This window comes from Colletotrichum acutatum (assembly GCF_030867785.1).
Source record: "Colletotrichum acutatum strain CBS 112980 chromosome Unknown BDZ83scaffold_30, whole genome shotgun sequence".
In the NCBI taxonomy this organism is placed as follows: domain Eukaryota; kingdom Fungi; phylum Ascomycota; class Sordariomycetes; order Glomerellales; family Glomerellaceae; genus Colletotrichum; species Colletotrichum acutatum.
The window spans coordinates 191,376-203,908 of NW_026849024.1; the positions used below are offsets into that span (position 1 = coordinate 191,376).

Genomic DNA, 12,533 nt, shown 5'->3' on the forward strand with positions numbered 1-12,533 from the left:
TATTCGAGTGGTATGCATCGCTCGACGAGTGGTGTTGGTTAAGCGTATCGTCGTCATGTGTGTTCCGTACGTCGTCGTCGCGCCTCGACGCTCATTCACTTGTCCTTCTCGTTCTCGTTCTCTGAAACCTTTTCCCACTCATCCTCGGTGCTCACGCTCGACTGCGTACCCCCGTTAGTGGCATCTTCAGCTCCAGACTCGGCGGCGGCGGAAACAGCGGTGCGACGCTTCAAGTCGGCCGCTTGCTGCTGCTCCGCAGCTGTCTCGACCTGGCTGCTACCGCCCACAACGCCCTTCCTCCCGCGAGCGCCACCCCTTACGCCGCCAACAATGGCGCCGCCCTCAACTTCGGTGTCGCTATCGTCCGTTCCTTGAGTATTGGCCCCTGCCACGCTGCCTCCTGCTGCTCCGCCGGCGGATGTATCGGTACCGCGCGCCTTCTTGGCCTCTTTCTCTGCGTGTTCGGCCAGCTCGACGACGAACCAGTTAATAGCGTACCAGAGGCCCGCACTGAGGAAAGAGAGGATGACGAAGTGGATGCTCCAGGTGGCGAGAAGGAGGACGCCGAGAAGGAGCTGGAGGGCGGCAAAGGTTGCGTTGGTTGCGCGAAGGAGAGTCGGTGTTGGGCCTGGGGTGAAGATTGACTCCCAGAGGTTGGTGACGAAGGCCGCCATGATTGATGTGGAAGGAGGGGCTTCGATGTCTATGTTATGTATGGCGTTTACGGATGCACAGGTTCGTCTTCGGCAGATCAAATGTTGTTCTCGTATCGCTCGATCGTTGCGTTCGATTTCGCGGAGGTGATGCGCGGCTTGACAGAGTGAAGACTGGCCGCGGTATTGTTTGTAGTGGTTGGGTGTGATGTTTCTTGGTGGAGTATTTCGCTTTTGGGCAGGGAGCTTTGGAGGAGTGGATTCCGGTCTGTTCTAGCTTATGAGAGCTGCTTCGGAAAGATGACCGGGGTAGGATGTTCTGTTTCTTTTCAAAACGTGAGACGACGCTCGTGGCGGCTTTTTATTTCGCGATGATGCTGTTGTTTCGTTTGGATTCACAGTCAGACGGCAGAGTCAAGGCGGTAAGAGCGCATAATAAATAGCGTTTCTGGGTTGAGCAACAATTGGGTTGAGGGAGGGGGCAGGAAAGAGAGGGGTCCCTTCCGGCTGCTTAGGAAGGTCAGGGAAGGTGGAAGGTCACCTTATAGGTGAGGTCAGGTAGGTAGGGGCAGGCGAGGTACCATTTGACAACACGCGCGGGTTGTGGCGGGGGTTGGGAGAAGGAGGGGAGAGGGGGAAGGGTCGAGATAATGTACCTTTTCTTTTTTGGCCAACAGCAAGCCAGAGGAGACACGGTATTATCTCTATTGTCCTTTTCTACGGCATCTCTCTCTCGGAAGGTGGATGCAACGTGGTCACTCGGTGTTTATAGCATCAGAACAGGTGGCACAATAGAGAACAAGAGGTGACCGTGGCCTCGCGACAGTTGACTCCAACGTGTTGGGATGTTTACGGGGCTGGTTGTGGTTGTCAAGAGAAAGTGTCATAGGGTTGCCTATTAGGCAGACAGACAGGTCGGTTCCGTCTCTCTAGGTGGTCACGGATTGCCCAAGTCAAACACGACGACAAATACCGTCAAGCAACGCGGAGGGACCGGTCACAGCACGCGGCCCTTCGGAACACGATTCTTTGGCTATTTCTGTGCAACAGGAATGGAGCGGCGGGAGGCCGGAATGACCCCTCCATGGCTCGGGAAACGTCACCGTCGGGTTCTTTCCTCCTGGGGTCGTGGGGTCGTGACCTCTCTAACGCAAAGCTTCCACTGAGCCGAGGCGAGGCGAAGGGGACCTGCTGACCTGCTTGTTGGAGCCGTCGAAGATGAGTTGCGGGGTGAAGCGTATAGAATAAGCGTTCTTGTCCTTACTGCAGTGGCGGTTTACCTTATATTGACTGTTTTCAGTCAAAATATGAGAAGTCAAGTCCCTCATTTGGTCCGTCACTGTTGCTTGCTCTGCTTGCTTTCTGTAGGCTACCGTGAGCTAAGTAGGTATGGGTGTGTTCCATCTTCCATGCTCAAAGCACCTCAGTAAAGTATGTGGTGGGGGTCAGTCACGTCGTCGGCGATAACAGTTGCCGGATTTCGGTTTCATTCTGAGCCATACACCAAGAGCAATAGGCGGGATCTCTGTCAATGCGGCCGGCCACCAAAATGATTGCACAGTTCCTTACTTAATACTATGTTGGGGACAGCACCACCCTTAGACTACCTGTATTCTCCTCGGGTGTCAACTGAAGATAGATAGTACGCAGATCATGCCGAAAAAGCTTAAATCCTTATTGTCAGTGCCGCCAGCATCAAGCAGGAGCTGCATGTAGCAGCGCGCTGAAGCCTTTGAGGAATCGGAATCCGGACATCATGGCGCAGCTTGAGGTAAAGCAACGGTAAGCTCAAGTATACAAGCTGATCTGAGTTGCGCTGGGTTAAGTTGAGTCTCTTCATCTGAAAGAATTGAGAGTAACGCTATTCCATGCTTGGATCATCGGCCACGGTGCACACATCTGTTTCTATGCATTACCCCATGAAAACGACGGGGGACAGAATATGCATACATGAACCGACGGGAGGAGAAGGGGCTAGGAGCTGTTTGCCGTATTTGCATACGGATATGTGTTCATATGCGTGTCTTCCTCCACAGCCGTCGGAGAATTTGAGCTTGCAGTTAATCTATCTCATTCGCATGGCAGGCCTGTCTGTGTGAGATATCGGCCGTCTCAAAGAAAGGAGTGTTAGGCTATTGCGCAGTATGTAATCCGTATGTTGTGACTGACTAAGAGAGCAGGTCCAACAAGTGAAATGCCCTTGCTGCCAACGTAAGGAACCACACGTTACAAGATGATCCTGGGGTTCCGCCCCCAAATCTGGAACTGAAGGTGCGGGACCGAAGACTTATGGGACCCGACAAATATACCCCTACCTTTCCGTACCTATTCTTCTAAATCCGTACTGCCGCCGCCGGCTCGCTCTGGATTTGAAGTACCTACTCCGTACCTTACCTTACCTTATCCAACTGACTGCCCTCACTCAGGTGCAACACCATCTTCCTTGTATCCATTTGCTTCCTGACGACTTCCATCACTTAGAGCAAGCAAGAAGGAGAACCCTTGAAAGGCAAGTTTTTGGTACCGTGGTACCCTGCCTCTTGTTTCCCTTTACACCAATCAGATTGCGAAAACAATTCACTTCTGGTCGGAAGTTTTACCCCATTTCTCACAGAGGAAAGAGCAGCAGTCGAGAAAAGGTACCTTCCTTACGTACACCACGCACGATATCCGGGGAACGTGTGACCGGACCACCCACCTTAGCGCGGAGCACATTGGGAAAGACCTTGGCTAACCTAAGCTGGTCCACCCACGTCCACCACCGGATCGACGACTGACGACTGCACCTGTACCGGCAACCAACGCACCACCACCACCTCTACCTCCGCCGCAACTACCACAATTACCGCCGTCGCCGTCGCCGCTTCCTCCTCACCACAGAGCCGCAACGAACGAAATTTCATGACACCCCATGTCCGTCATTTCTGACATAACATGATTGGTCTCGCGAGACCTCTGCTGTCGCCAGCCTTTCTTTGAGTCCCTCAACAAAGCATTCCCAATCATCTTCTTTCAGCCCGGTATTTTCTTTAATCCATTTCACCATCTTGTTCTCTGGCCCATCCGCGGGTTTACAAAAAAAAGAACAGGCCCAAAACGCGCCTTCCGCATCCGAGCCAAGATACCCACGATCGCTTCCTCTGACGACTCACTCCTCACCCCGACAGTACCTTACAGCATCTTACGCGATTGAAAACCGACAGAAGCCACGCCATTGTAGCAGTAGCAGCCTACAATATCAATCGACAACCGCTGCCATCGCAATCCGAAGCATGCGCTGAGGCCCCTCGCGATCATGGCCCCAGCCCTGCAGACCAGCGATCCAATGACCCATCAAGCCGCCGAGCCGCATCCGAACGAGGTCGAGCTTCCCTACCACAATGACGTCCCAGGCCACCCCGCATCCGTTGACTACGATGGCGTCCCCGATGCTTCGGTAGACCCCGCCATCGTCATGCGCAAGCTGATGAAGGGCAAGGACAAAGAATGGGATGCTGTCGCGCCCAGCAAGTCAGGCAAGAAGCTGACCCTTCTCGAGTTGCCGGTGGACATCTTGCGCTTGATCATTAAGGAGGCAAGTTGAGCCGCTGTCCAATATCTCGGCCTCTCCCCCCAGTACTGACATTTGAGATTTCCAGATCACGCACACGAATGACCTTACCTCGCTCGCCTTGACCAACTCGAACCTCCACAATCTCGCGATCCCCCACATCTACTCGAGATTCGATATCGTCTGGCCCGATGCCACCCAGATGGCTACGTCCGACTCGAAGAGTGTCGATGCCCTAACCTACGGCCTATCTACAATCTGCCTCGGCAGTTCCTTCGCGCATCGCACCCGCAAGATGCTCAACCCAAGCTACATCCCTTCCTACGGTTCCAACGTTCGGAGACAGAAGAACGACTACGCCAAATACACGAAGAAGTTCTCACTGGGCAACGGACCACAGGATTGGGTAGCCGAATACATGATCTCCAAGGAGAGCGGCAAGATGCTGGGCACGCTCGTCGCTCTAGCTGTGGAGAAGATGGTCAATCTGGAGTCGTTCGTCTGGGATATGCCCACTGGCGTTTTATCCGAGATCTTCATGGCTCTGGCATCCATTCCTGAACAGAGCTCGGAGGGCGAGTCAAAGCTGGGAAAGGTTTGGGTGAGATGGCATGACAACACCGACGGCTCCAGTCCGTCGCCATCGTCGAGTCCGCCTCCCCCGATCCCGCCTCTCGTCCCACCTGGCAGCCACCTCACTACAGTCGGCATCTTGATTCCTTCGGACTCTGCTCATCCGGCGCCGCGGGGCGCGATCCCGTACGCGGAAACAAATATCGAATTTCCTACCTTCAGTGTTCTGCCTCCGCTCAAGAGTCTGACTGTCCTCGACATTGACGAACTTGCTTACCTGGACGAGATGGCCGTGGCGATCGAAAGATCGAAAGACTGTCTACAAGAGCTTCGTGTCGGCATCTCCCCGAGAGCCGTTTTCAAGGACTTTGTCCAAGCCTGGGATGGGCCCGACTTGCAGCAAATCGATCGGGATGCCAGATGGCCCGGTGAGAGTTCCATTGGAGAGAGAAGATTAGGCGGTGTTTTGGGCGTGCTTGTCGGTCGTATCTATGACATTCGCCGCAAGTCGACGTCGAAATCAAGAGAGAAGGCCCCCATGGCATCGACGCAAGCGACACAACAAACCAATACCGACCACTCTGCTACGGATACTACGGAGACCTCGAATGTCTCGGGGCAGCCCAACCCGAACGAGCCAGACGCTATGGAAGTGGATGGCTTAGTTGAGCCGCTCGTGATCCAGCCAACGGGAGCTGCTCATGCCACAGATGACCGAGCAGGCCACGAGGAAAAGTCACAGTCTGTGAAAGACCAGGCGACCGGTGACCGGGACCTCGTGGATACACCTTCGGGTGTGCCGAGAAGAAGGCTGGACGGCAAGCTCAAGCTACGTTCTCTCGAGCTCGAAAGAGTTCATCTGTCAATTCAAGTTTTCAGCCAGGCCTTCGACTGGACTGTCCTCACCACATTGACTATCCTCGAATGCGCCCAGCACGACACTCTTTGGAAGGCATTGCGAAAGCAATTCGCTCCCACTCCGATTGTCAGGCTTGGATCCCATCAACACCACGCCAGCTCTAAGCAAGCTATGGAGTACCATCTCAACCTCAAGAGCATTCACACAGATGTCACTTCGGTGGCTTTGATCAGCTTCCTTAGAGACACTCTAGCTCCTAACAGTCTAGAGGTCCTGTTCTTGCAGGATCGGAGACGGCCCAGTGGACCGCCAGCGGTGACCATCGATCAAATCTTTAAGGGGGTCATCAAGAAACACCGGGCGAGCCTACAAAAGGTTCTTCTAGACAGTTCAGATCGGAAGCGTAGCAATGGCAACACTGCCACAGACACCGCTCGCTGGCGCAACTGGGTGCTTCCGACGGACATGTTGCTTTACATGACCAGTGGGCGCATGGTGAGCCTAAGAGAATTGGCCATTTCCTTGCACTTCAAAGACTGGGTGAGTTGTTTTTCGTTAATCTCTTTTGCACATGCCTCAAAGCTAGTGAACACGTGTGCCTCGTATCACGGGTTCATTTAGCAACAATCACAGCTCTTACGATCGTCGTGATGATGCCCCGGCTTTCCAGAGAAGCAGGATCTTGAGGGCTTCTAATGCTAATGATGGCTACAGCACACATTCCTTCAGCGCTTGCCAAACACCCCTCAGCTACGGTCTCTCAACCTGCAGCATATTGCCGATCATATACTCGGCAATTTTGACCCTCGAGAGTTGGCGCTGCAGATGGTCGATATTATCACCCTTCGCCCTGATATTCAACTCTGTTACGTGGGCATTTCTACAAAGTGCTTCGAGATCTTGGAAAGCAAGCCGGCAGAAGAAAGCGGTGCGTCAACCACGAGTATCGCGGCTGACCATGGTGTTATGGGCCACGAATCTGGAGTCGATGGCGAAGACGATGACGAGGAAGATGAGGTCGCTACGGATGACGACGACACGGCGAGTCAGGTGGATGAAGACACCTCTGAGGAGGAAACCGATGATACCCCGGGGAATGCAGTACATGCGGATGACTCGCAGTCGGAAGCATCTGTGGCGCAAGACTCGGACGACGATGAATCGATGCGAGACGCCGACTATGGCACCTCACGTCCTCGTCTCCGACTCCGCGAAATTCTGTTCTATGATGATAAGGTAGCAATTTTCAAGGCTCGGCACGGCAGACTGTGATATGGTCTCTGAAATGGAGCTACAAGTGATCGAGGGGGGAGGGGATGGAAGGGAGGCACATGGATGGATCAAAACTTGCATACCACGGAGGCATTTGCGAACGATACAGAGAGACGGTTGAATACCAAGGCGAAGGAGGTTTTGCAAAGTACGTTATCTTGAGGTTTTGGGGGCAGCCTTGTTTTCCCTCCCCCTAGCGGACTAGCCTAGTCGTCTTTTCCTCTACATCAATTGATATCCCCTCCCGTGCTGAATAGCAGCATGGGGAGCCATTGTTAATTCAATTCCCTTTCCCGGGCCTCTTGTGTCATGGTTCGCAGCTCACTTGTCTGTTGGATACGTCAAGCCCAGTAAAGTCAACACGGTGTGTTTGATATAATGGAACAGTATGATTCTCGTCCTCTTGTCAGTTCTATACAGAGGAGTATCATGCCCAAGAGGTAGACGATATAGTCTTTGTCCATCTATCCATCACACTGGAGCCCGCCTAGTGGCTGACTTTGCAGAACTGTTCAAGACACTTTGATATCAGGAATAGATCTGCAGCAACGATCCGTTTACCCCCGCGCACAAGCAGGTCTGGACGTTGTCAAGAGGTGATTGCCATACAGAACCATTCTTTCCTAATCTACCTAGGGTACCTACGAACGACTACCCAGACTAGACCAAAGATGTTTTGTCTGGAACGTTACGTCCAAAGTCCCACCCCTGATTTATTCTTTTCCTCCTTGGCTTTCCTATGCTTGCCGTCCCACCTCGCCCACCGGCGTCTATTTTTTGCTCTTGGAAGGATGGGGGGAGGTGAGATGGGTACTTGAGAGGCGAGATAGGCGCAGAGAAGAGGTGACAGGAAGGGACAGGGGAGGGTGTACGGATGGATGGATGGATGGATGGAAGGGGGGGGTGGGGGGGGTGCAGTAGGCAGTTCGGGACAAGGCGGAGGAAGGAAGTGTGATGGGAAACTTGCCACCCCTTTTCTTCAGATGTAGATGGAAGGATGGATGGCATGGCATGGCATGGCATGGGATTGGGGGAGAGGACGCAAGCAGACCTTGCATGCGTTAGCCGTTTCGTGCCTGCGGGATAGGGAGAAGCTAGAGGTAAGGGAAGGAAGCGACCACTATAGCACCATCACCATATTCAGCAGGAAGCAAGCTCGTTGGAGAGGGTAGGGGAGGAGGATGGATGGACATCCGTCTTTCCGGCTTTCCGCACCGTACCCGTACGGCGTGGTGTACTCCCGCTTCCAGGAGGGGGACATGGGGGAGGAGTTAGGGGGGGGGGGAAGGGAAGGCAGCTTGATATGGAGGGTAAGGCACGTACAATCCAATGGGAAGTTTGTATCTCCATTTCCCCCAGAACGAAGCGTTTGGTCGACATTGTGTACCTCTGTTATAAAGTGATATGTTGGACGTGTTGGAGTGGGACTCTATCAAGTTGTACATGTGTGTACGTATGTCAAGTCAACCAAGGATGCCACTAGCGCGTTTCTTTCCTGGGATCAACTTTCGGCTTTGTAATTTCTTGGGAAGAGAAGACCTCGATTACCGCGAGTTCCTCAAGAGTCTAGTACAAGAGCTCTGAATGGTCTGATGGATAGAGAGAAGAGGGGGTGATGGAGGATATCTACGGAACTTACCCTGCTGTCACCACCCCCCCCCCCTCCCCCGTTCTCTTCTCCTAGTCCTAGTCGTAGTCCTACTTCTCGTCCAACGATGATGTCTATCTTCTTGTATATCGTAACCCAAGTCTAATGGAAGTGTACAACAGCCGTTGAGGGGAGCAAAAAAGTCCTACGTCTAGGCTTAATCGAGAGACTTTCCATCGTTATGAAGGTGGGTGGGAAATCAGACCCTTCCTTTCCACCTCTTGGCCGCCCCGTTCCCCTTTCTTCCCCGAGTGAAACCGGCGGGTTCGAAATGGAAGGTAAAGGTAGGCACCGATGTGAAAGTTGACGAGGCGAAGTGCAGAAAAGGAAGAAGAGAATGAAACAGATCTCTTCTGTTCTGGAAGTATTCTGCGCCCTCTGTCTCTCTGTCTCTTCTTCCGCCTTGTCTCCATCGCTCCAAGTCTCGGGGAGATACATATGATCTTGTTCATCCGCAGCCCCCCTTGTCTCGGTGGCTTTGAGTTACGGAGTATGTATACATGGTTCCGTGTTGTCAGTTCTGACGGAGTCCCTACAAGAAACGGTGTTCCAGAGTAACCCCCATAAGCAATGATGCAACACTGTCGAACTCCATCGAGCTTGACCAGTCCTAGGCCTGCAGATAGATGTGGGAAGGAAACAGGCAAAAAGAGAGGTGGGGGTGGTGGTGGTGGTGATGGCGCTTCACGGTGGTGGTGGTGGACATGGGGGCTTGCGCACTGCGGCAGGAAGGAGGAAGGCGCAAGGAAACAAGCAGGTGGTGATGAGGGTATGCGAGTGGAATACCCGTACGGATACAGAAAGGGGTAGGGGAGAAAGACAGAGAAGAAAAAATCTAAACCCAAGAACGAGGGAAAGGAGTCAAGCGGGAGGATCGTGATCCTTGCCTTTTTTCCCACTGAGGCCATGGCGGTGGGAGACCCAAGTGGGATGAGGATGTGGAATTAGGGTGTACTCGAAGAGAAGGGGATGTTGGGGGTGACGAACGAAGAACCCACCCTCGTTTGCTTGCTGTCTGTGTCGTTACTCTCTCGTCATGTGCCCTGACCCTCTCCTTGTGAACGAGTAGATCAGTCTACAGACAGTCGAACCCCTACGACTGAAGTCGACGGAACGATGGAAGAATGGAAGCCTAATCCAACTGGTAGAGGTCGTCCAACTACAGGGCAGTACCCCCATACATAGCTAGAAGAAGTCATTTCGTTTGCAGGTTCAACAAAGTGAGGGTTACGAGCTACCTATTGCCAAGCCGGTAAACCAAATATTAGACAGACAGAAAAGGCACAGAAGGATGCTCTTCCACGTCGGGGAGACAACACATGGTCTCCTTGTAGGGCTGCCCTGAACAGTCGTAGCCTCTGAGGATTGAGGAGGCGGATATACCGCAGTATGGCCCTTGACATGTTGTTGCCTTACTTTGGGGTCTCCGCAAAGGTAAAGTAACACCGAGAGAATGGGACTATCAAGACTCCTTGAAGCGGCCAAGGTGATTGAGGATGTGCATCCCGGCCCCAGGACTTGCCTCTTTGGATGTAGTATTTCAAATATCAAAAGAGACTGTGGTATCTCTAGGATTGTAATGAAAGGGGCTCAAAACGTCATTGTCTAGAACGTAACGAGCAGAGTCAAGACTCGTGAAGAGGTCATTTCCAGACTGGGGCCAGCTTCAGTCGAGACTTCGATAGCTACATTAGCCCCAGAGCAAGGCCACCCCTTGCCCAGAGTTCCTTCCTTTGCCTGCTTCTTCACCGTACGCAAATGGTTTGTAATGCGGACTTACTGTGCTTGGCTCATCATTTCCCCATGCCCGTCTCCCGTAAAACCTCTTACGAGTGGGAATCTAGACTGTAAAGCCGGACCTAGGTCCGTCTGACATGAGCTGTCGTGGGGCCATTCAACATTGGTCGATGAATCCTCCTCATCGACCGGAATGGCGGCCTTATGCGCTGGCTTTGCTGTACCTTGCGCAACCATCGCTCGACGAATCCTTCCATCTTGGTCTGTTTTCCCCCATTTCTCGTCTACACCCTCTCTTCTCTCCACCCAAGAAGACTCGCACTCGTTCGTCGAACCAGCGTCTGGCCCGGACACTAATGGAGCACACCCGCTCCCCTCGAAATCACAATCGAGCCATCGCGATGCTGTCCGCCGTCGAAAATAGCAACAAGGTAATTCTGGAGCCTAGAATCGGTCATTCCCCTCAATGCCCGGACGATGTGCGGTGGTTGGTCCGTGAGGGCCATAGGATCGGCCTCCCTGCGCAGGTCACCGCCTCGTTACCATGAGTACCCCAGCCACAGTTTTGGAAGGATCGCGTGCATACCGCTCAAGCCACGCTCGCGGGCCTAGAGTGCGATCAAATAATCGAGGTTGGCCAGCTCGGAGTCGGGCTGAGGTGAGAAGGGATATCCAGGACACACAAGGCTGACTTCTTCCCCTTCGTGAGACGGGCTGATGAGACGTGGTCCACATAGAAGGCTCACGCACATTCTTCCATGTCGCGCTCTTTGATACACATCATGCTTCCAAATCGTGACTGCCGCCAGAGGCGGGGGCTGTCCAGCTTACCTCCCTGTGACGACGACAACAACACGCTTCTGCATTTTACGCATACTGCGAATGCAAAGCTTCAAGATCGGATCTTTTCGCCGCTAGTCCCTCAGACGTTGCCGCTTCCAAGTTGAGACATGCCAGGTCGTCCACCACCGTCAGCCACAATGCATCAGTCGTCTAGCCCTATGAGCCGTGCGCCCCCCTTACCAATTCCCCGGACGGCCGTATGGAAAACCGTCCACGAGGTCCGGAGCACCTGAAGCGAGACCAAGTGCTCCGAGTCACATCGGCGTATGAGCCGAGTCGGCCACAACCACGGGGTTAATCTGGAAAGTCCGACCGCGAACGCAAGAAGATGCATGGCGGTGTTGCGTTGGCCCAAATTACCCTGAAGACGCTAACCTATTGTCAACGAGAGTTCATTGCTGACGCTCGTAACGCTCTTACCGAACTCATTCGCGTTGGTTACGGTGATAGACACTTTCGTCTGATTTGACCACCGCCGTGATTCGTATGGAGATAATGATAGAACATCGATGCCGTGGGCTCGATATTGTCCGAGGTTGACACTGCAATTCCGGTCTATCTTTGTTCCCACACATAGACACCGCATCGAGTCGCTGGTGGACGGCACCGACTATGAGTGGTCAGATGCCGCCACCACAGCTGGCCAGACACATGTTGTGCATCGAAGAAGGCGCGACAAGAATATGTGCTAAGTACGCCATTACAAGCGGGTGGTGCGCCGCCAAGTTGATCGATCTCTCGACATCAGGAGGGGGGCGTGTCTCTGGCACCTCTTGGTCATGCCCCTCGTAGGGCGCTTGGTGCGAGACGTTGAATCCTCCCGATGAGCCAAATCATCCATGCTCGCATGAACCTGATTAAAGGCGTTCGGGATGGATCGCGCCGGTACATTTCACGGCCAGAAACCACACAGGCCAGGCCAGATTGTAACAATGTTTTCTTCGCACTTTGGCGGGGTTTTGGCTGAAGGCGATTGGCAGGTTCGGGTTGATATATCAGGTCCCGCCATTTCAAAGTGCCAAACAAGTCATAAGCAGAGTGGACTTGAATATCCGTACGATAGCAATACGTTAAAGTCTCCATAATAAAGAAGGAGCCAGGGTCTGGCCAACGATCGTGGATAATGTGGTGTGTCTGTCTACTCGTCTGCGGCACAGCCTCAGCATCTCAAGTCCACAGGGCAACTGGATGTAACAGTGCTGGGCCACGTCGAGCGTGCAGATGACGGCCATATGTCAACTTGAATCCAGTGCTTCAGCTCATCTTTTGACAAGGGGTGTGCTGCAAGACGTAGGCTTTCCGTTTGAGAGTGTACGGGCGAGCGTGTACTGTTTTGGAACCTGACGCTGCATGTCAGACTTTGGAGCAACCCAAGACGCAGATGGAGAGCGGTCGGTC

General features: G+C 53.3%; 4 protein-coding genes across 4 annotated transcripts; 2 read left to right on the forward strand and 2 right to left on the reverse strand.

Moving 5' to 3' along the window:
- Positions 1 to 69: 69 nt before the first annotated feature.
- Positions 70 to 989, reverse strand: BDZ83DRAFT_251859 (ER protein Pkr1-domain-containing protein). The gene has a single exon (XM_060501932.1). It carries the CDS (start codon positions 672 to 674, stop codon positions 96 to 98), a length of 579 nt encoding a protein of 192 aa, XP_060366776.1. The 5' UTR covers positions 675 to 989; the 3' UTR covers positions 70 to 95.
- A 2,776-nt stretch (positions 990 to 3,765) lies between these two features.
- BDZ83DRAFT_251920 (uncharacterized protein) lies at positions 3,766 to 7,206 on the forward strand. The gene is made up of 3 exons (XM_060501933.1): positions 3,766 to 4,227; positions 4,292 to 6,175; positions 6,350 to 7,206. Exons 1-3 carry the CDS (start codon positions 3,949 to 3,951, stop codon positions 6,905 to 6,907), a joined length of 2,721 nt encoding a protein of 906 aa, XP_060366777.1. The 5' UTR covers positions 3,766 to 3,948; the 3' UTR covers positions 6,908 to 7,206.
- A 1,407-nt stretch (positions 7,207 to 8,613) lies between these two features.
- BDZ83DRAFT_251961 (uncharacterized protein) lies at positions 8,614 to 9,736 on the reverse strand. Its single transcript, XM_060501934.1, has one exon. It carries the CDS (start codon positions 9,461 to 9,463, stop codon positions 8,735 to 8,737), a length of 729 nt encoding a protein of 242 aa, XP_060366778.1. The 5' UTR covers positions 9,464 to 9,736; the 3' UTR covers positions 8,614 to 8,734.
- Positions 9,737 to 9,944: 208 nt separating this feature from the next.
- Positions 9,945 to 10,840, forward strand: BDZ83DRAFT_650214 (uncharacterized protein; the record flags this gene model as incomplete). Its single annotated transcript, XM_060510354.1, has 3 exons — positions 9,945 to 9,989; positions 10,165 to 10,305; positions 10,400 to 10,840. 3 exons carry the CDS (start codon positions 9,945 to 9,947, stop codon positions 10,838 to 10,840), a joined length of 627 nt encoding a protein of 208 aa, XP_060366779.1.
- Positions 10,841 to 12,533: the final 1,693 nt, after the last annotated feature.